Below are 23,521 nucleotides of genomic sequence, written 5' to 3'. Positions count from 1 at the left end.
ATGGTTCTAAATGTTGCTGTTTACTTTACAGGGTTGATTACATGTGTTTATGACTGTGATGTTGGGTTTTAATGCACATAAAATATTTTAGGACACTATTTGTTTCAGAATCTTTTTTTCTTCATTTCCCTTCTCTAAAAACTGGTGCGTCTTATGGTCCGAAAAATACGGTACTTATCATTTTTTTGGTATGTGTGGTGAGAGCATTTAAGATTTACCCTTTTACCAATTTTCAAGTTTATAATACAGTATTGTTAACTATATTGCTGTGCATTAGATCCCCAGAACTTACTCATCTTATAACTGGGAGCTTGTACCATTGTACCATCTCCTTCTTTCCCCACCCTCAGCACCCAACAAACACCACTCTAATCTGTTTCTAAGATTTTGCCTTTTAGGTTCCCCATATAAGAGATCATACAGCATTTTTCTTCCTCTGTCTGACTTATTTTCTTAGCATAATGCTCTCTCTTCTGGTGTGTGTGTGTGTGTGTGTGTGTGTGTGTGTGTGTGTGTGTACACCCTTCTCCTTCTTTATCCATTCATTTTTTTTAAATATGTATTTTATTGATTTTTTACAGAGAGGAAGGGAGAGGGATAGAGAGCCAGAAACATCGATGAGAATCATCGATCAGCTGCCTCTTGCACACCTCCCACTGGGGATGTGCCCGCAACCAAGGTACATGCCCTTGACCTGAATCGAACCTGGGACCTTTTAGTCCGCAGACCAATGCTCTATCAACTGAGCCAAACCGGTTTTGGCTCCATTCATCTTTTGATGGGTGTGCAGATATCTCTTCAAGGTAGTGGTTTCATTTCCTTTGCCTATACACCCATCTGGTGATTTCTTCTCCTGCATCACAACTGTGAAACCTGTTTTTGTCATTCATTCATTCATTCATTCATTCATCCATCTATTACTTAAAAATATTTTTTATTGATTTCAAAGAGGAAGGGAGAGGGAGAGAGAGAGAAAAACATCAACGATGAGGGAGAATTGTCGATTGGCTGCCTCCTTCATGCCGCACACTGGGGATTGAACCTGCAGGCTATGCCTTTGCCCTGGCTGAAAATTGAATCCATCACCTCTTGGTGCATGGGTTGATGCTCAACTATCAGGCCATACTTGCCCGACAAGGGTGATTTTTGAACTGTGATCTTTTTTTTTTTTTTTTTTTTTTTTTAACAGAAAATTACCTATGATAAATTCATCAGGTCTCTTCTTTGCCCATATGTAGGCACTCACTAGAAATCACATGTTTCTCATTCTTTTAATAAGAAACAGCAGAGAGGGCTGTCAGCTGACAGGATAGGCAGGATAAAACGTGTGCCAGAAATGCCCTGGTCTGAATGTGACCTCTTGCTGGAATGTCAAAAATACAAATGTTCCAAGTCTGTTGGCCCAGTGACCTTGATAAACAAAGGTCTTTTCTTTATAGAAACACACTTTTTTATTCCTTGTTTCTCACCACACACACACTCACAAACTCAAACATAAACACATTTTCTTTTTGGAATTCCTATGAATGTGTTAAACCTATGTGTATTGCTTTTATGCACAGTCTTGAAACTTACCTTTTGCCACATATTTGAAATGTAAACTCTTTCTTTTGGAGGGTGGCCTTCTTCTGCTACGAAAACCTCTGGACAAGTAGATTATTGAATAACCCATGACTTTGCCCTTCATCTGAATAGTTCCCTAAGAGGGATCATAAGACATCCTTCTGAAGCCTAGAGGGCTTGCGATCCCTGCGTGATCACAGAGGGTTTTCTTCCCCCCAGAACCCTGAAAGGTCACGGCCACCCTGAATGGTATCAAAGGAAATCACTCCTTTGCATAAGAAACCAAAAAAAGAAAAAAGAAATGTGAAACTCATTTGGGAAAATGGAACATTTACCCGTGAGTTGTGTGTCATATGAAGAGTATTATACCCCTCTCTTTCATTGACTGGATGACTGTGGAGATACCACTAAAACTGCTTCTGTGGTATAACCCCCAGCAGAAATGTTTTAGGGTCCTCGTGTTTGGCTCTGACAAATGCTCCGAGCACACAGGCTTCCACTCCAGCATGGGAACCATTGACCTTCATCCATTTCCAGTAAGTGCCTGTGGTTTATGGATCATTTTCCCCTTACAATCCGCAGTGCAAGTGCCAATATAAACATAGCAACCTACAAGAGAGTGTGGTAACTTGAGTTCAGACTCATCATCACAAAACCAGGAGCTCCAAGTTCAGTGTAAAGTGTTCTCAGAGGTGTGCTGACCTGTATGCTTTTAGACACATGCCAGTTTCAGCATTTTCTTCTAAGAGGAGTTGGCCTATTAAATTTACACCTACCTTTGTTTTAATTTGTTTAACTTTGTAAGACTCTGAAAATAAATTCTGAAGACAGAATAAAAGGCCTTTGATCATATACTTCTGGGATTTTTTGGTTCAGAAAATTTAAAACCAGTTTTCATTAGCTGTCTTTAGCAACTACTAGTGGACAGAGTGACAACCAGTAGGATTTTGTTCTCTTTTGTTAATCAGCTGAAATACCTGTAACTTTTTGTTATAAGCTCTGGTCTGCAACATGATTTTACTGCCCATATCATATTGTCTTTCATAATTTTTAACATGCTGGAGAAAGGGAGGGAAAATTTAAGTGCCAGGTAGTTCTAAGATACTGTGCTGGATGCTTTACACATGTTAACTTGTTTCATCCTTATGACAACCTTTTGAGCTGCATATTCTTGTTGCCATTTTGCCAACGAGGAAGGCTAAACTTAGAATGTTTAATAATCTTGCAAATATTCGTTAGAAAGTTATGAATCAGAGCAAAACTGATTCTAGCTGATTGGTCTTAAAAAAGACCAGTAATCTTTTCCTCCCTTCCTTCCTTCCTTCCTTCCTTCCTTCCTTCCTTCCTTCCTTCCTTCTTTCCTTCCCTCTTCCTTTTTCCCTCTCTTTGTTTCATAGGGCTTTTTTATCCAATAGATTGTAGATTACTTATGATAGAGATCATCTAGTTTGTGTTGCATTCCTAGCATGTTATCCAGAGACTGGCATAGACACATACATGTCTGTTATCTGTTCCCTTGAGTTGGAGGGGACAACTCCTGGTACATAAACCTGGAGGAGAACTAGTACAGACTGTTAGTTGAGAATATTCAGTTCTCCTAAATAACTGTGGGCTCTGGATTAAAAAAGTTTAGATGTGAATCCCAATCTCCAAAGTTCATTAATTTGTTCAATTTCAATAAATTACTTAGCCTCACCAAGTCTCTTTTTTTTTCACTTTAAAATGGGGATAATAATTGTACCTTCATGATCATTTCTGTAAGTTATATTTCAGATGGTTAGTAACAATACAATAAATGCTAGTTATTACTATTATCCTTAATTAGAGTTCACTGTAGGTACTTTTTAAACATACTACATTATTTATTATATTTTTTATTATAATGTATCATCCCGCTTAAATGTAATCTCCATGATGGCAGGAATACTCATGTTTTAATCATTGTATCCCATGTATTGAGGAAAGCGTTATCCAATAGAACATACCATGATAATAGAAATGTTCTGGATTGGAAGTGTGTAATGCTGTAGCCACTAGCCATTGTGGTTGTTAAATACTGAAATTTTACTAGATAGTGTGACTGAGGAACTTGGTTTTAAATTATAATTAGTTTTAATTACTTTAAACTTAAGTAGTCATATGTGGTAGTGGGAGATTATATTAGCACAGTTCTAGACTATTACATGGTTACACAGAAGTTTCAATAAATACTTGTTAAATGAATGAATCCTCTCTAGACTCAAAGATAAAAAACAAAGTAGCATGATTGTGTAGTTAGCTCATTCTTTAAAGATAAACAGTGAAGCACTTTACTGAGTGATCGGCTCATACCAGAGGCCTCATAAGGTTTATATATATATATTGCTTATAATTGCAATAAGTTTTTTATTTCTATTTCTTTTTGGTAATAGGTCAAGAAAGATTTGGAAACATGACAAGGGTCTATTACCGAGAAGCCATGGGTGCATTCATTGTCTTCGATGTCACCAGGCCAGCTACGTTTGAAGCAGTGACCAAATGGAAAAATGATCTGGACTCCAAGTTAAGTCTCCCTAATGGCAAACCAGTTTCAGTGGTTTTATTGGCCAACAAATGTGACCAGGGCAAGGATATGCTCCTGAACAACGGCCTCAAGATGGACCAGTTCTGCAAGGAGCACGGTTTCGTAGGATGGTTTGAAACCTCAGCAAAGGTAAGGTGACCTTAAATGATAAGCTTATTGTAGGGAAGATTCACAAAGAAAATGGCATGTAATCATCGTTGTTATCATCATGATAATAATATGTGTTTGCCCGTGATTTATAGTTCCCAAACTACTTTAAGCACTTTCTCACCTCAAGGGGTGAGAGGAGCAGGGCAGGAACTATTATGTGCAATTTAAGATGATTGTGGCTAAGGGAGCAAAGCATCTTGTACATCACCCTGTCAATAATAGTTAGTAAATATTTTTCTTTCTTGAGTGCTTATGTGTGAGGAATGTCTTATAAGCATTTTCTCATTAGTCCTCACAGCAACCCTGTTAGGTAGGTATGATTTTAGAATAAATGAAAGAAGTGGGCCACACAGTCAGTGTTTCTGCCTTATTCATGTATTAATTTACTCCATCAACATACAATGTTCCTTTGTATAAGGAATTGTGCTTTGCCCTGAAAAAGAAAAGATAGCAGGGACACAGACTGTGGCTTTGGGCATAACAGGATAGTGGAGTGAGAGTAGACAGCAAGTATATATGGGAAGGCCGTGGTGTGGCTTGGCACAGCTCACTGTCCTGGGTGGCCGGGAGGGAGCAGAAGTGGGGCAGGGGCAGAGGTAGAAGATGAAGAATTGGGTGTAGGTGATAAGGGTGCTATACCTTCCATTATACTCCACACTGCTATCTGATTTGTCAGGTACATGATTCTTTCTCTACTCCCTTTTGTTTCTGTGTTGTTGTTTTTTTATCTTGAGAGAGAGAGAGAGAGAGAGAGAGAATTTTAACAGTAAATTTAGAAAGTTAAGAAGTGCATAAATTATATAAATAAATAAAGTATTTTTTGGATTTTTTTTTTTTTGTGTGTGTGTGTGTGTGTGTGTGTGTGTGTGTGACATTATTAGGATTGCATTCCACAGTTTTACATAATGATTTTCTACTTCTATTTATTTGTGGAACAGGCATTACATGTGTGGAGCATAGGCACTGAGCTAGTTGTTAGAGATTCGGCTGTCAGTAAGACAGGCATTATCTCTGTACAGTCTCTAACTATGGAATTCACACTTAGGCCTCCTGTGAACATTTGTGCACATCACTGGAGAATGGTCTGAAAATACAACTTGATGGGCATCATTCTAATAGGCTCAGGGGCAGCGTCTGGCAGACTTGGTGCTGGGCACTAGGGAAAGATAGATTCCAGGAAAGTCATCCTAGAGACAGAGTGACTTGGTCATTCCTTCCTATGGGAAGATGACAAGCCTTTGACTTAAGCCAATGGCTTTAGGGATTGAAAAGAAAACCTGCTTTGAAAATATCACAGAAGTGGAAACACCAGCAGGATTAAGCAGCTGCTTAGATTGGGAGATGATGGAGAAGAGGGTGTTGGAAATACTGTCTGCCCTGGTTGGGATTAGTTTTCTCTCTGTGTGTCTCTTACGTTTACAAGTGGTTATTTCTCGGTTCCTTCTTGGAGTTTAGTGCACTGTTCCCCTTCCCCTACCCTTTCTTTCCTGTTAAAACTCCTTGTTCCATTGATTTCTTAAGATGCTTCTTTTTATTTAAGTCACAACATCTATCATTTTCTACTTATGGGTTGTCATGGAACCTTTTTGGTTTGCTTGTTTTAAGAATTTATTGTTGTAAAGAGAGACGCAAGGAGCAAAACGCACAGGTGTGATAAATTTCAGAAATTTAAGAAATATTACATTTTTATAGTCTGATTCTCAGATGATAGTCTGGCTTTTTAAAAACATTCTCCTGTCTGTTAGCCCCACCATCCAAACTCCTTTCTTTTAATAGAGTCCTTTTCAGCCCAGAAGTAGAGTTTGGAGGACTTTTCTTCTCAGTTGGTTACTTTATATCTGAAGGGAAAACTCAATGAATGACTTACATTCCTATGGGGGCGGGGAGTGTTTATTTTCCACCATTTATTCATTCAGCAAGTATTATTGAGCATTTGTAATGCAGCAGGCATTAGGAACAGAGGCATTTACAAAACAGAACTCTGACTTCATGTAGTGCAGTAGTAATAACAAAATATAAGTAAAATGTATGGGATGTTGGATAGTGAATAAGCGCTAGCAAAAAAAAAAAATAAAAAGAAAGGAAGAAACCTGTGAATTTGTGGGGAGGGTTGAAACTGCTTGTGGCACAAAGGCCTTCTGGACATCTTTTCACCCTGACGTGCCTGCTCCACCATGGCCATCCTGAACTCTGCTTAGGGGCATGATGTTCATTAACTTAAGGCCAGGCTGACCTTCCACACTGATTTATATAATCCTTTAAATCCCTGCAAATATAAACTTTGATGAGAAGCTTTGAACAGAGAGAGGGTGGAGGGAGTTTTAGGAGCCTAAAGTACACTCAACTGTTAATACAACCAAGAGGGTACAAGGCCTCACTGTAAAAGGTAGAGCCAGCATTCAGCATTTCTGTTCTCCCCAGACATACGGCTATTGAAATGGCCCTTCTGAATATCTCACTAATGAAAATGGCTTCCCGGTGCCAGGTTGGTCTTCAAAGTCAATCCCTGGGAGCTCAGGAATAATAAATGCTGCAGCGTTGGCCTGCCGGCATGTCAGACTATTCAAAAAGTCTCTTTTAAAGCATCTGAGAAAGCCCTGCCTGCTTTCTGAGGATAGCATTACTGAGGCCCAGATCACACTGGCAGCCGGAAGCTAAGATGGCGGCCTTTGGAGACAGCTACCGATTCATTCTTTGATTACACTGGGGATCAGGAACATTCCCCTTAGAGGCCTTTCTCTTAGAAAGTGCATCTGCTAACAATGAGCATCCTCTGGAGTGACATCATAACCAGTCTGATGATAAACATCTGATTTCCTTTTCTCTGTCTCTGAGACTTCTAATGCACCGAAGGCAGAAATCCTGTGGGCATCACCATCAGTGTGGCCGTCTCTGAGCTGGAACTAGCAGGGAGTTAGCGGAGTTTGTCATTGAGACCAGCCCCCATCTTGCTGCTGACCAGGCAAATTGACCCTCTTGGTTTTTTGTCTTGGGGAGTAACTTTTTATGAGTTTGCATGTCCTATGCTGTTGCAGGAACAATCATTTTTAGCTTCTGGATAGGAGTTAAGAGAAAAGAAATGAAAATTAAATATATGCTAGGATCTCTGATTTTATTTTTAATGTCATCTCTTAGAATATTAAAACCAAAGGAAAGAGTAGAAATACAGTGTCTCCTAAGTCAGGTTTTCAACCACATTCTTCCCCTTTATTGGTCATGTTTACTTGAATTCTGCCTGTGGATTCACTAAGGCTAGATGATGTTTAATTGGAGGAATCCTGTGTCCCATTTTTCTGGAACATTCTTAGTTTATGCCTGTTGTCCTAGCATAATTATTAATAAGATTCCCATTTCTAGTTTGTAATTAAAATTTACATGACCAGCCTGGGCGGCTCAGTTGATTGGAGCATTGTCCTAAACACCAAAAGGTTGTGGATTTGATTCCGTCAGGGCTCATACCTGGATTGCAGATTCAATTCCCAGTTGGTGCATGCAGGAGTTTCTTTCCAATTGAAGATTCTTTCTTCTCTCTCTCTCTCTCAATCAGTCAATAAAAACATCCTCAAGTGAGGATTTAAAAAAAATTTACATGGTCACCCTATAGATCAGGAGCTCCAATACATTATACTATCCACATCACACCTGAGCTCCACTGAAGGCTATGTTATGCATTCCTGTGCCCAAGCCCCATCCTTACAATATGCTTTGGTAGATTTGTCTCTTTAGAATGAGAGCCCTGGCCTGCCTTTGTTAGTGCAGCCCCAAAGTTGTGATCCCTGTCCTCTGGGCCCATCTCAGTGGTGATGGGGCTCTGCCCTCTGCTCACCCATTTACTTGCTGCATTCTTGGTGCCCATTGCTTCTTTTAGATTCACTCTTTGATCATAGGCACCTGCCTTCTAGAGTTGCTGTGCACAAGAAATGATATGTGGAGTCACTGGATCACACATACCACATGGATGTGTTATGTCTGATTATATTCCTCCCCACCCCCCACCCCCAACACACACACACACACACACACACACACACACACATACATATATAATCAACATTCCTATGATCTCTCTGTTCTCACAGCCCATCCAGTGGTCTGGGTGTGGCTCACAGCAGTTGCACTTGGCACAAGGTCTATTTCTATATCTTAGCCTTTTGCAAGTTGCTCCATCCTGCTCTTATGGTGTAGCGATTCATATATGGTGTGTTCAGAATCAGGTCACCAGGAAAACACCAGTATAGATGGGACAACAAATTCTATCTGTTCACTAGTGGGGACAGGAACCAAATTCACAGAAAGAACTTCAGTGTCCTTTCTCTTGGGCCCTCCTCATCGGCCCTCCTCCTGGCAGATTTCCTTGGATATTTCTGTCCTACTTGGACTGACCAGTTAGGCCCACCCTCTCCTCAGAATGTGCTATGATCTATGGGTGCCCTCGGAATAAGTTTTCTTACATTAAACTCCACCCAATTTGAGTCTTCCCTGATGCTAAAACAGAGAATGTCCATGTGCGTCTGCAGAGAGAAGGAATACGTACATCCAATACTGTTCTCTATAGGAAGTTAGTTTTCCAGGGGGAAGCATAGGCGTTTCACAGTGTAGTGAGAATCTTGCATGCGAGGCTTTCCAGCAACTATGAAACACATTTGCTGTCTTTGGGGGAACATCTAGCCGTGGGAGGCTTACCTCCCCAGGAAGAACCCATAAAACTTTCTTCTGGGCTTTCCTTGCAGCTAAGGCACGGGCACATGGCCTAGATTCCACCAATTGCACTGATTCAGAAGTGAGCAACTAGAGAAACAAGGGGCAATGCAGAATCCATGTTTTCTGGGCAGAGTGGTGGCCGATCAGGCCCCCGTCCTGGATAGACAAGCAGAGTTTTTCAGAGTCTTGTGCTTGACACAGATACAGGATCACAGTCGTATTCAGGTGAGTTTCTGGGAGATTCGCAGATAACAGGACCTGGTCATGCTTCGTGGTGGTTGCAGCCGTGTCCTCATCAGACCCGTTCCATGTGGGGTTTGAGTTTCTGGAAGCTTCAAGTTGAGCCTGTTTCTCTACACGACTGAATAATTCTGCAAGCTCCCCAACATCTTTGAATAAACTATTTTCATCATCAGCTCTTGTATCTTATAACGAAGAAACTGGATTCGTATACATGATCAAATACATTTGAGAAAACCAACTTAGAGCTTCCCTTGCTGCAGGAGTTCTTAGGACTTTGATATTCTAAATCATTCTAAATCTTCAGTGATAATAGTGCCTCTGCTTCTTTCTGCTTGCTATGTGTTAGCTTTGTGCAAAGATTTTTATGTGCACGAGCTCATTCAGTCCTTAGCAGTATCCTATAAAGTAGGCATTATTATCATTACTATTTTAAAGGAAAAAAAAGTGTTGAGATTTAGATGACTTCCCTAAAGCTATACTATGTTACTACCTATTTCTTTGATTCTTTTTTTTAAAAATATGCTTTTTATTGATTTTTCAAAAGAGAGGAAGGGAAAGGGATAGAGAGACAGAAACATCATGGAATGGCTGCCTCCTGCACACCCCCTACTGGAGATCAATCCTGCAGTTAGGGCATGGGCCTTGACCTGAAATTGAACCGGTGACCTCTTGTTTCTTGGGTCAATGCTCAACCACTGAGCCACACCGGCCAGGCTATTTCTTTGATTCTAATATATACTTTTTCACTCCTTCATATGTTAGCATTTTTAAAATCAGGATATATATCCTATGCCAATGTGGATTTTGAAAATGATGATGTGTCTTGCACACAACGGCTTTTTTACGGTCTCTTCCAAAAGAGGACCACACCAAACAGCAGTTCCTAACTGTTTTTGGCCACGTAGAACACTTAGCAAAACAGTGGAACACATTTAGGGCATGCTCGCCTGGGGTTTTCATGTAGAAGGAAAATTTTCTGTGTTTTATTGCGTTTAGTGAGCTTTTATTATTATTATCATTATTTTTAAATTGCCCTGCACACTGAAAAATGCTGCAGTTAAGAAGTGGCTAGTTTTCTGAAAGCTGCTTGAAGAGAAGTATCACACATCATTTCTTTTTATAGGCTTCCAGAAAATGTGCATTTTTAGAAACATAATGTATTATACCAACTGGAAATGCATAGATAATTACACTTGGGTATGGGTAGATAGTTATTCTAATTAATTTTTAATGGGTTGAGGATAGAGCATTTTTTTTAAATCTTCATTATCTTTAAGTTGGGTAGTAGATGATCTCTGATTATTCCCATTTTTCAAAGGCCAGACCATGAAAAATTCTTGACAGTCGTTGATGGATTCATTGATTCGACACAATTTGTACCGAATGACTGACTGTCTAGGTGTGTGCTCTGAACCATGTATTTATATTGAGCCCTTGCTGAGTTCAGAGCATGCTATTAGGTACCACTTTTTATTCTTAAAATGTCTTATTGTTAAAACTCCCAATGGGAAGTAGATATTCCAGGATTTAGGTACCCATCTTCAAAGAATTTAGATGAGGTTGTATGCTGTGCTTCCACTGATTTAATTGGTCACAGCACATTTAAGCCTGCATTTTTAGCTGATCTGATGAGAGCTGGTTGAACTTAGGGTCATAAAATAAAGAGCCCAGCAAAGTTAGGAGGCAGCATTTAAAGGAAATGTTTAATAGTCATGATCATGTACTAGGCTGTAGTACAACCATTTGAATCATTGCCCTGGCAGATCCTTAATGCCCTACATGAAAAATGCAATAGTTTCTTGAAGTTGAGAGTAGCTTAAGTATAAGAGGCTCAAACTCCAGCTACCCATTTGCCTAGGAATCAGTAAAAACAACATTTAAATTTTTATCTTTAGTAAACTAGTTCTCCAGAGGTTGTCTAGATCTATGTGTATAATTTACTGGATAATCTGAAATCCAGCTACAACTAAGGCATTGTAGGGAAATAGAAATGGACCCTCATAGAATATAACCATAGCTAGGTATGCAGGAGGAAAGGTGTTGCATGTCATTCTCTTCTAGCTCCCCATTATATTTATTTCTGTAAAAATATTTTAAGGAAAAATACCTATGTGCCTATCTCTACAAATTTCAAGGAGGATGTTCTACCTAAGGCTCTGTTCTACCTTGAGCTTCATCTGAGACAGAGGTGAGCTCTCTGGAAAGGGTAGGTGGTGGAAGAAGGAAAAAGCAGGTAGAGTGCTGTATCCTTTGGGAACGAAGATATTGCCTGGGTGCAGCTGGGTGCCAACCGTGACTCAAATGGTCCCTCGTCTTGACAAGCAAACCGTGTCTCCTGGTCTCAGACATGGTTTACTAGTGAAGAATGATTATAATCAGATTCTACTTCTGGAGCCAGCCTTCTTCCTGGATGTCTGTCTCTAGCCATGACTATCAAACTTCAGACTTCCACATTTCCTGGAACTCTACCTGAATATCACCCAGTCAACTCTTCAAATCCAGCATGTCTGAAGCTGACGTCCCACCAACTTTGCTGCACATGAGACCATCTGGTTTGGAGATGTCACATCCACCCAGACATCCACGCTGTGCACCGTTTTCTACCGTTACTCCTCCTTCACTGGCTCCTTGTTCCTGACCATAGAAATTTCCATAGTGAGGCTGTCCTCTGCCTTCCAGGCCTGTCTCTGACTACTTTATCCTTCTATTTATCCTCCAGGGACTCTACCCTGTTCACACTTGGTCTTCTCCCTGCCTGGAACATGCCCCCTTCAGTTACTCACCTGTCTCTAACTCTTTCTTTATGACTGGGCTGAAGCATCACCTGTCACTGCCTGTCAGGTGGGCATTCTCTCCTGTATCTTACATGTTACGTTAAATGTCTTTCTTCTGTAACCTGACCCCTGCACTGTGTACAACATCCCCCTTGTCTTCTATGAGTACTGTGGGGTGCACAGGGAGGGTGATCGTAGTCCATGTTTATTGGATGGGACAGAATTGTTTGTTTCATTGCTTCTCATGGATTCTTTCAGAATATTCTTTTACTGTATTATTCTTTTCCCTACCCTTTGAGGGAGCATTTCTACCCTTAGAGAACTGTGTAGAAGCAGAAAAATTAATTCACTGCTGTGTTTCCCAAGAGGACTCCACATTATGTAACTCCTCTCATCCAGAAATCCCTCTAGACACTTAGCACAGCAGGGAGATTTTAGTGCCGCACAGCACGCAGGGGGAAGTAGAGAAGAAAAATGAAGATGAGGGAACAGCCCCCCCCCCCCCCCTTAATTCCTTGGGCCGCAGACTGGGAACTGCTGAATTCTTTTCCTGGTAATGGTGTATAGCATCCTGCAAGGCTCTACCATTAGCCTGTGGATCTGATCATCTCACTTATGCCCCCTCAAACCCCAGAACCAGAATTGAGCAGTTTTCTTCTCATTGAAATTCTCATAATCTTGTTTTACATGTATCTCTTATTTGTTTCAGCCACTGTTATTTGAGCCACACACAATGGCTAGCATACTACTTTTACTAGTATTTACCCTTTTTTTTTTTTTTTTTTTTTTTTTTTTTTATTTTTTTTTTTTTTTTTTTTTTTTTTTTTTTTTTTTTTTTTACTAATAATGAACTGGAGTTCCAAAGAGGCCTTTTACTGACTCGTATTGGAGAAACCAGGCCTAGACTTCAGAGCTAGACCAGAGCTCTGTCCAATGACTGATTCTTGAACAGAGTTGTGTATCAGCAGCACCTGGGGATCTTGTTAGTATTTTAGTCTTCTCATCCCTACTCTTAGAGATGTCTAGAGGGCCAGAGAATGTATGTTTTTGGGAAACATACATTCATAAGCACATTGATTAAGATGCATTGTGCTACACTTTGTTAATTTGTTCATTCATGCATTCATTCATTCATTAAATAACCATTTCTTGAATAACTACTGTTATTCAATTACCCACTTTACTAAGCCCCAATCTCCAGTAAGAAAACTGACATAACTGAGTAATCCTATATAATAAAAGCCTAATATGAAAATCAACCAAACAGTGGAATGACCTGTGGAACGATTGGTCGCTATGATGTGCACTGACCACCGGGGGCAGACACTCAAAACAGGAGCTTCTCCCAGCCCGCAGGCCCCAGGCCAGCCAAGGCAGGTGCCAGCAGGGGCCCTCCCAATCACCCCACCAGCCGCCCCACAGATGGGCTCTGATCACCGGATAGGCCTAGGGACCCTATTCATGCACTAATTTCGTGCACTGAGTCTTTATGAGAAATGTGAGAGCACTCTAAGGAGAAGCTGTTACCTCTACCTGAGAGTATGGCAGCTTTGTAATGTTTGATCATCTCTTGACCCCTGATAACCTGAAGTCCCACAATACTCTGCTCATTAACTGTGCTTGACCTTCTGTGAGCTCTTTCAGCTTATGTTCTAAGAAATATTATTCCTCTTTACTCCTTTATGTATTTACCGTATTTTTCGGACCATAAGACGCTCCGGACCATAAGACGCACCAGTTTTTAGAGAAGGGAAATGAAGAAAAAAAGATTCTGAAACAAATAGTGTCCTAAAATATTTTATGTGCATTAAAACCCAACATCACAGTCATAAACACATGTAATCAACCCTGTAAAGTAAACAGCAGCATTTAGAACCATTTCAGAGCCGGGCAAGCACACAGAGACCACACAGAGCCGGGCAAGTAAAAAAACTTTTTTTTTAAAGTATATGTGTAGGCTATATTTGGACCATAAGACGCAGGGATTTTCCCCCCCCACTTCTGGGGGGAAAAAAGTGCGTCTTATGGTCCGAAAAATACGGTATTTATTTATGTTTTTTTTCTTTATGGAACTCCTAGTTTGGTGTAACCTCCTGAATTAAGTCTGTGTACCTACTATGCTTTTCTCTCCCCTCATATGTCCAGCACTTTGTAATTTTTATTTCATTCCCTACATTTTTTGAGTTACTTTCTAATCTTTTGTTATAATTTCTAATTTCGGCAATCCTGTTCACATTATTCTTTTTCATAGCATCTGTTCTTAGTTAAGAACATAATTATTTTATGTAGACTGTTCCTCTTTTACATCTGACATTCATTTGTAGGAACTAGACCATCAGAAGCAGGTACTAAGCTCTGTGTGTATAGCAGGCTTTTTGGTTAGGGGCTGTGTTGGTTGTTGATCAGTGGATTTCACTTTAGGTGGGTAGTCACTGAGGACTCCCACATGTCAGCTATTGGAAGTCTTTTTTTTTTTTCTCCTCTAAATAAGCCTTCTCTCCTGGCAGTGGTGAAGATGCCAGGGTGAGATGCCAGGGTTCTGTGAGGGAGAGGTGGTAGTCCAGCTGCTATTTTGGCAGGCTTTTAGTTGACACATTTTTCAGTCCCCCAGCACCTACACAGGAAAATTTTTGGTGTCTCTTGAGTTTCAAGTTTCTTTTCTTTCGTTTACTCAGAGGATAAACTAGTGTTTGCCTAGGGGTCTAGGTGCCTAGTGCTGGTATTCTACAAAAGAAGTGAGGAAAGTGTGTGGCTACATTCCCCATTCTGGACTTCAGCCACTCTCAGTACATTAGTCTTGGATTCTGTGGGAATTACCAAACTCTCTTATTGTCCGTATCTCCCTTTATACACCTTTAGAACATGCTATGTACATGCTAGTAAATCCACTACTATTCTCCATTGCTTTCAGATTTCAAAAAATATGTTGAAATCTCTTGAATTCTGATGCACATTTTTTCATTATTTTCATTCTTGAGATTGTATTTGAAATATTTAGTTTCTGACCCAATTTTAGTTATTATATAGTTTATTATGGCTTCTTTTAAAAGTAGAGTTATGTCAAAACCAGTTTGTCTCAGTGGATAGAGCGTCAGCCTGCGGACTGAAGGCTCCCAGATTCTATTCCAGTCAAGGGCATGTACCTTGGTTGTGGGCACATCCCCAGTAGGTGGTGTGCAGGAGGCAGCTAATCAATGTTTCTCTTTCATCGATATTTCTAGCTCTCTATCCCTCTCCCTTCCTCTCTGCAAGAAATCAATAAAGAAATATATTTTTAAAAAGTAGAGTTATTTTATCCTCATTTTATAATGTAGAATCCAAAGAATAGTGGGACATAAGTAACTTACTCAAAGTCACAACTAATAAGTGTCAGAACTAAGATTTTAAACTCAGATCTGAATGATTGTGGATTTACCTGGTACTTTCTATGTCAGCTTCTATTAGTATTTTATTTCATTATTATTTTTTAAATCCTCTCCCAAGGACATGTGTTTCTTTATATTGAAAAGAGAGAAAGAAATGTTGATCTGTTTGTCTCCTGTGTGCGCCTTGACTGGGGATTGAACCTATAACCTAGGTATATGCCCTGCCAAGAGTGAACTGGCTCTCTCTTTGTGTACAGAACAATGCTCTAATCAACTGAGCCACTTGGCCAGGGCTCAGCTTCTACTTTTAAAAGAAAAACAAATAGGCAAGGTTCATCTGTTAGAACCACTGTTAGAACCTTCTGGGAAGGGTTGCTTCCTTGTTTCAGGAGGGGGCTTGTTACTAAGACATGCTTGACTTCTCCCTCCCTGTGTTACTTCATATTTTTCAATATTGATTTTGTTTGTCCCCGGCTTTGTGGTCTGTTACTTACTTTAATGTGCCTTGTTTGCCATCTATGAAGCACCCTTAGATTTGTGGGTGACAGCCTGCTCTCCCAAGGCCTTCTGTTCCATCTCTGTCTACTCTGCTGACTGGTGAGGTATTGATTCCTTGGGGGAGCCTTCAGGGATTGGGGGGAAATCAATATCTCATTAGACATGAGTGAGAAGCAGCACCAACAACTCTTAAGCACCTTCTTCCCCGACCTAATAAAAATTATTGTTTATAATTTTTATTTTATTTTAGAACAAGAGAGGGAGAGAGAGATATCAATAAAAGAGAAACATTATTTGGCTGCCTCCTGCATGCCCCCTTTTGGGGATCAAGCCCACAACCTGAGCATGTACCCTGACCGGGAATTGAGTCAAGGACCTCTCAGTGCACAGGGATGGTGCCCAACAAACTGAGCCACCCTGGCCAGGGCAAGGTGCACTGATTAAAAATGAGGTTAGCCTGACCTGTCCAGGGATATTCTGAAGTGATTAGATTATCCTAGGAATACCTTAGAAAAAGCCAGTGATAGAAAAATCAAGAGTTGTATATCCATTTCCTTGAACTAAATGAATCAAAGTTCTCTTTTGAGAATAATTTTGACTATCAAAAATACCTCCAGAGGAAAGTTCTCTGATGATAATTTGTGTAACTTCTGGTCACTGAATTTTCTAGTGCAGACACAATCATTTGGGATCCACAGGGCAAGTCTTTTAGCTTCCATGTTCTTCAGGGTTGAAATAGAAAGAGAGTATCAGCAGTGGTGCCTACCATTATCCATGCAACATGTTCCTGAAACCTTGTGTTTCCCAAGTGTTTATGCTACCTCAAAGGGCTTATTATGGCAGCTGTCCCCAGATGAATCCCTTTGAAAAAGAAAAGTTCTTTTGGAAAGAGAATTACCATTCTCTCGTTCATCTGGTTATACATTTTTGTGTTTCAGCTTTTTGTAAAGAAGGGCAGGCATGAGGAGAAAAGTGAAATTATCAAAGTCTAAAGAGGTCTAGTTTTGCCATAGTAATAGAAACCCATACGTAACCCCCAAATTATCATGCTATAATGTCTTCTTTCACCATTGCATGGAAACATATGACAAGTATATATGGATAGCACTTCAAAATCATCTTATGACCGAACTACATATTTTATAGTTTCATTCATCATTCTTCAGTAATCACCGAGCACCTCTATGTGACAGGCTGTGGGACTATCCCAGTTGACAAAACAGATACAATCCCTGCTTCTTGGAGCTTATATCACAGTGGATAAGACAGGTAATAGAAAGATAAATCCATGCAATATATCGTCTGTCAGATGAGCTAAGTGCTAGTGAGAAATATTAAATAAGGGAAGACGTCTAGAACTTGTGTGGCATATATGGATGGGATGCAGGGGACAGTTCAAAAAGAGGAAAGCAATTTTAGACAAGTGACCAGGGAAGGTTCCAGGGTGAAGGTGTTTTATTTTTTAAATTAAAGCTTTGAAGGAGGGACAACATTGAGCCATATGGATTCCTGGGAAGGGAATGGTCCAGGGAGAGGATGTAACATATGCAGAGGCACTTTGGTGGGAACTGACAGCTGGGCTTTAATAGAATGATAAAGATGAGGTCAGGGAAGTGATGGGGTCATGTTGAGAGCATTGTAACAACTTTAGGTTTTACCCTAAGTGAGATGGGAAGACATTGGGTCTGATCAGAGATGTGAAACAGTTGGATTTAAGTAATCATGCTGGCAGTTGTGTTGAGCCTGGATTATACTGGGGAAGGTTGGAAACAGATCAGCTAAGACTCTATTGCACTATCAAAGAAAGAGGAATTGTGGGACATAGTCAAACTCTACATGTACTTTTGAACAAGAGCAGAGAGGATTTCCTGACAGTATGGATGAACATAATGAGAGGAAGTAGGATTTGGGGATGGCTCCACAGTTTCTGGCCTGAGTAACTGGAACAGTAGAGTTGACCTTTTCTGGAACAGGGGTCCTGAGATGTGCAGGAGTCAATGGAGAGACAGCCAACACTCAGTTTTGTATACAGCAATCTTCCCCTATCCGCAGAGAATGTATTTCAAGATCCCTATTGGATACCAGAAGCTAGTATAATGAATCCTATAGATACAATCTTTTTTCCTACACTTTATACCTATGATAGTTTAATTTATAAATCAGGCATAGTAAGATATTAACAATAATAACCAATAATAAAATATAACAACTGTAACTTTAATAAAAGTTGTGTGAATATGGTTCATCTCTCTCAATCATCTTATACTGTGCTGACTCTTCTTGTGCTGATGTGAGATGATGCAATGCCTACCAGAGGAGCTGAAGTGAGGGGAGTGACGAAGGTATTGTGATGAGTGTTAGGCTACCATAAGTGTTGCTAAAACACAAGCACTGTAATAGTACCATGACAGTCATCTGATAATCAAGACAGCTACTAAGTAACTAATGGGTGGGCAGGGCATCTACCATGGATACGCTGAACGAAGAGATGAGTCATGAGTGGGACAGCACGAGATTTCATCACAATACTCAGAACAGCTTACAAGTTAAAACTGATGAATTGTTTATTTCTAGAATTTTCCATTTGATATTTTTGGACTGTAATTTACCATAGGTCGTGAAAACCATGGAAAGTGAAACCACAGATAAGTAGGGGATGACTGTTATTGTACATTAAAATCTAGAAAATACTATGGTCAGATATCAAACAGATGGTTGTGCTTCTGGAGTTCAGGAGAAAAGTCAGCTACAGGTAAAAGGATCAAGAACTGAGCTGGACACTCCCACATTTAAACGTGAAAATGAGTTCACAAAGAGGGGAGGCAGTAGAGGGCACAGGTATTTTGACTTTATCCAAACTTCTGATAAAAATTAGCCTAGTTCCCAGCAGAGGTTTGAGCTCTGTGCCACTTCCTTAGAAACGAATCTTCTTGTTTAGTGCAATTAAATAATGAGTAGCCATCAGTCACCATTTGAACCAATTAAATTTACCCATTTTACTTTGGAGCCAACCCATAGCCACCCTGTCCACAGGACAGCATGAGAGACTTTATTCTAAAGATAAGATGTGAAAGGTAGCGTCCTGATTGCTCAACCGGAATGTTTGTTCCAAGAGCCAATGAAGTGCCTTTGTGTGTGAGCTCTGCCTTCTTTGGGTCATCTATTAAGCTTGTGCCGTAATTCTCAAGCACTAGTTTGTGCCTCTGTGATGATACTTTTGCTCTGAATAAACCCCAATACTATCGTTTTCTGCCTGTAGCATTTTCTCTGTGCGTGTGTTCTTACTTGGTTCCGATGAGTTCAGGCCACCCTTAAATCACCTCCCTTCTCCTTCTGTCTTTTGGGTGTGTTGCTTTTAAACCTGATCTTACTTGAGATATTCCTGCAGTCAAACTGCATTCTCCAAATCTCACCCCTCTTTCTTCTTTGTTGGGTTACTCATGCTGGTAGAATTAGAATTTCTGTATTTGAGCTTCCTGTCCTTATTTTTCTTCAGACTCAAGCTTATAGATTTTTTTTCCTATTTGTGAGAAAAACCTATATAATTTTCCATTGATTCCTATATATTTCTATTTTGCAGTTTATGAAATATTTATAGACATGCTGTTTCCTTCCTGTGTCTGGGCTTGAGGGATAAGAAAAAAGTTTTAGGACTTTGTAAACTATTCATAGTTCAGAATTAACACTCTTATATTCTTTGTCTCCCACCTTTGAATGTAAATGTTAATATAGTACATATGCCTTATGAATAACTTAGGAAATAACCAGAATTATAAACAGAAGATTAAAATTATCTGTAATCTAATCACCAATTGATTCATTGACATTTTAGTCTGTTTCCTTTTAATTAGGAATACTGTATATGTATATTAAAAATAACTTCATCCTTCCCTTTTAAGTTATTTTTATAATTAAAGTGTCAACTAATCAAAATGACTTATTAGCTGTACATCTATAGCTACCTATACATGATACCAGCAGAAGGAGGCAGAAAGAAAAAATAAAGGGTACCCCAGGTAAATAAGAATAGCTGGGTTGTCTTCTAAATAATATTTTATAATGCAAGAAAGTTGTTTTTAGGAAAAGAGTTGAGATTTTTAAAGTTTACATTTGAAGCAGAAATATCCTTTATTGGTATCTGGCCAAGTTATTAACTTTCTCAACCTATTTAATTAGGTGGACTTCTGTAAAAACAACCAGAAAATCATAACTAAGGTGAAGTCTAAAGTTCCAAGAAGCCTCTTTTATCTCTTTCTTTTTTTTTTCCTGAAAAAAAAAAAATTATTCAGCAACTACTTTATGCCTTTTGGATGAGGCTCATTTTCAGATCATTTGTGTTTCAACTCTGCTTTCCCCTTTTGCATGTTGGATATGGGAGCCTTTACTGCCCACTTATTCTGCATGTGTAAAAATTATCAGGTGTCACTGGATATGTATCTTTTATAAACCACACTTTATGAAAAGTATTTTTCCATTTCTTTTAAAATCATAAATTGTTTATGTCTGTCTGAAATGTAAATACATATATCTTCACTGGTGTAGATGATTGCAAATGTCCATAAAGAAGTATAGTAAATATAACTAAGGAATTTTTGGTTTTGCAATGACCCTTCACAGCCAGTTTTGTGTTCCTATACCACCCATTCCCATTTAGCTCTCCACACAGGTTGCCCATGCTCTGTCTCTCAAGTCATAGTGAATGGCCAATAATGCCCACATAACCAAAGTACCATTGTCTTCAGGACTCAGAGTTGCTTTAGTCTCCAGCGTGAACATGTGACTGAAGCCAGACTCATCAGAGTCTTTCCCCAGGATTTCTTCAACTCAGTATGAGGGTTGGAGGCCTTTTCACTTGGGTGGGGAAGCTATGAGAATGTTATGCAAGGCTGCTGCAGCTGTCTCCCTTTTTATATGCAAAAAAAGCTGCTGGGCAGGTAGCAAAACGGAAGCTGAACTAATGGTGTTTCAGAGTCCAATTTTATTTCCTAAGTCCCTTGGAGTGGCCTGAATCATTCAGCCATTCCATCACTCCTGGGTGCTACCCTCTAGATGACCTAGGCAGTTCAGTGGGTTTCTGATTTTTGCAGCCAAACGATTATGGCTAATCATGTTGATAGAGTACACTTGCAGTAGTAAATGATTGCCTAAATAAATGTCTTATACTTAAACTCTCAATATGAGAAATCTTTTCCATTAAGGGAGCATTATTCTTAGAACTCCCACAAGTTTAACTGCATTAGTCAACGACTGGAGATAGTCTTGTGTTACCTTTAATCTTGTTTGGAAAAAGGCAGAATATAAATTTTCTCCTCTCAGAGCGGATGAAAATGATGCCAGAGAGAAGACCTGATCTGTTTATAGTGACTAAGCTGATTTGTAGCTACATGGGGGCTAGGACACACATCTATTAATTCTCTCTCTAAAGTTGTCTAGAATTTTAAAAACTTCAGTATTATAGACTTGAACATACAACAACTCAATATTTTTTGTGAGGTTTTTAATTGGTATTGGTCTACTTTTCTTTCCCTTTCACAGGCCAGTTTATATTTATAATTTCTTTTTTTAATATATTTTTATTGATTTCAGAGAGAAGGAAGAGGGAGAGAGATAGAGACATCAATGATGAAAGAGAACCATTGATTGGCTGCCTCCTGCACACCCTACACTAGGCTGGGGATTGAGCCCGCAACCTGGGCATGTGCCCCTGATCAGAATGAAACCTGGGATCCTTCAGTCCTCAGGCCGACGCTCTATCCACTGAGCCAAACCAGCTAGGGCTATTCATAAATTTCTTAAACATGTACATGCCAATAGGCCCTGTGTAAGATGCTGGCAACACTCCCAAGTACATAAAAGTGCCACTTCTGCTCTCAAGAAGTTTACTATGTAGTGAGAAGGAACATTTCTAAAAGTCTTTGCAATTGTGCATAACAACAGCTAGGGTAGGGATTGCTGTGGAAACACCTGTGAGTAACGCAAGCCAGACCAGCTCAGGAGGGAGGCAGGGCACCAGTCAGAGAAAATGCATCAGGGTGGATCATGTCAGGACTGTGTCTTCACCAGTCAGGCCTATGTTCCCGATTTTATTATTAGCATGATGTCACTCTCCTTTGCTGAAATCATAGGAAAAGAAACACATGACCTTCGTATTGGGCTAGGCTCAGAAAAATGGAGAAAGGTAAAATTGGGGCTAGCACCTCCTAAGTAAGGGTAAAAAACCCTAAGTATAATACAAGATCACTTCATAACTGTCTCTATTCCCCCATCTCACCCCCATCCACAGACACCCTATATGTACCACTCCTCTTCCTGATCAGTAGTTGCCAAATTATGCCAAGAGGAGCACCAGCCCAGGGAGACAGAGCATGTGATAAGAATTCTGTTATCAGAGTTTATAAAACTGATTCTGTGTTTGGAGATGAGAGGGGAAAGGGGAGCTGCTTGTTTTCCTCCAACCTGAATCTGCCTTTCTTAAATTCACATTATTGTGGTAGATATTTACCTTCTGATCCAAATTCTTCCATGTTGCTTTGGTTCCCCATGTGTGCCCCCACCAGAATGCTAAACTTCTTCTCCATTTAATGCAAGAAATTCAGTCGCATGCCACACGTCTGTGAGCATTTAGGACTCTGAGGGACCTTGTGATAAAGAATTATTTTTAACTTAACATTTCACAAAATTATTTAACCATAAGATGCCTTTTTATCCTATCTATACAGTATATATAAAAGCCTAAGTGACTGGAACAACCGGTTGACCAGTTGCTATGACACACACTGACCACTAGGGGGCAGATGCTCAACACAGGAGCTACTCCCTGGTAGTCAGTGTGTTCCCACAGCCAACCTCCCATGGCCCCACCCACTGGCCCTGATTTTTTTTTTTTGGGGGGGGGTGGGATGGGTGGCAGGCCAACCTCCTGTGGTCCCTCCCCCCTGGTAGGTCTCAACTGCTGGCCAGGCCTAGAGATCCCATCCATGCATGAATTCGTGCACTGGGCCTCTAGTACTTTTAAGAAACTTCAGAGCCCACTTTGAGATATGTTACTCTAGCAAAGAAGTATGTTTGTCCCTCCAAACATTCTTTTTATTTTATTTATTTTAAAAATATATTTTATTGATTTTTTATTTTATTTATTTATTTATTTTTTTTACAGAGAGGAAGAAAGAGGGATAGAGAGCCAGAAACACTGATTAGAGAGAAACATCAATCAGCTGCCTCCTGTACACCCCCTATAGGGAATATACTCGCAACCAAGATACATGCCCTTGACCAGAATCAGACCTGGCACCCCTCAGTTCACAGGCCGAGGCTCTATCCACTTAGCCAAACCAGTTAGGGTTCTTTTTTTTTTTTAATTTTTTTAATTTTTTTATTTCCTCACCTGAGAATATGCTTATTGATTTTAGAGAGAGGAAAACAGAGAGAAAGAGAGAAAGAGAGAGAAACATCGATGTGGGAGAGAAACATCAATCAGTTGCCTTTCATACACACCTTGATCAGGGATCAAACCTACACCTGCAACCTAGGTATGTGCCCTGACAGGGAATTGAATTGGCAACCTTTTTGGTGCACAGGATCAGGCTCCAACCAACTGAGCCACCTGGTCAGGGCCAAACATTCTTATATATAACTTAATAATATTAATGTAATGTTGCATTGTT

The 23,521-nt window shown here is 39.9% G+C and overlaps 1 protein-coding gene across 2 annotated transcripts in view; it reads left to right on the top strand.

Moving 5' to 3' along the window:
- The window catches only part of RAB38 (RAB38, member RAS oncogene family), a 51,675-nt gene that overhangs the window by 18,085 nt on the left and 10,069 nt on the right, over positions 1-23,521 (top strand). For both annotated transcript variants that reach the window (XM_036428242.2, XM_036428243.2), the window contains exon 2: positions 3,975-4,255. In XM_036428242.2, coding sequence (XP_036284135.1) covers positions 3,975-4,255 — 281 coding nt within the window. The remainder of the gene's footprint in view (positions 1-3,974; positions 4,256-23,521) is intronic.

Source organism: Pipistrellus kuhlii, unplaced genomic scaffold (assembly GCF_014108245.1).
Source record: "Pipistrellus kuhlii isolate mPipKuh1 unplaced genomic scaffold, mPipKuh1.p scaffold_m20_p_9, whole genome shotgun sequence".
Taxonomy (NCBI): domain Eukaryota; kingdom Metazoa; phylum Chordata; class Mammalia; order Chiroptera; family Vespertilionidae; genus Pipistrellus; species Pipistrellus kuhlii.
Note: the sequence above shows the minus strand (reverse complement) of the source record. Positions and strands in the feature narration are given on the sequence as shown.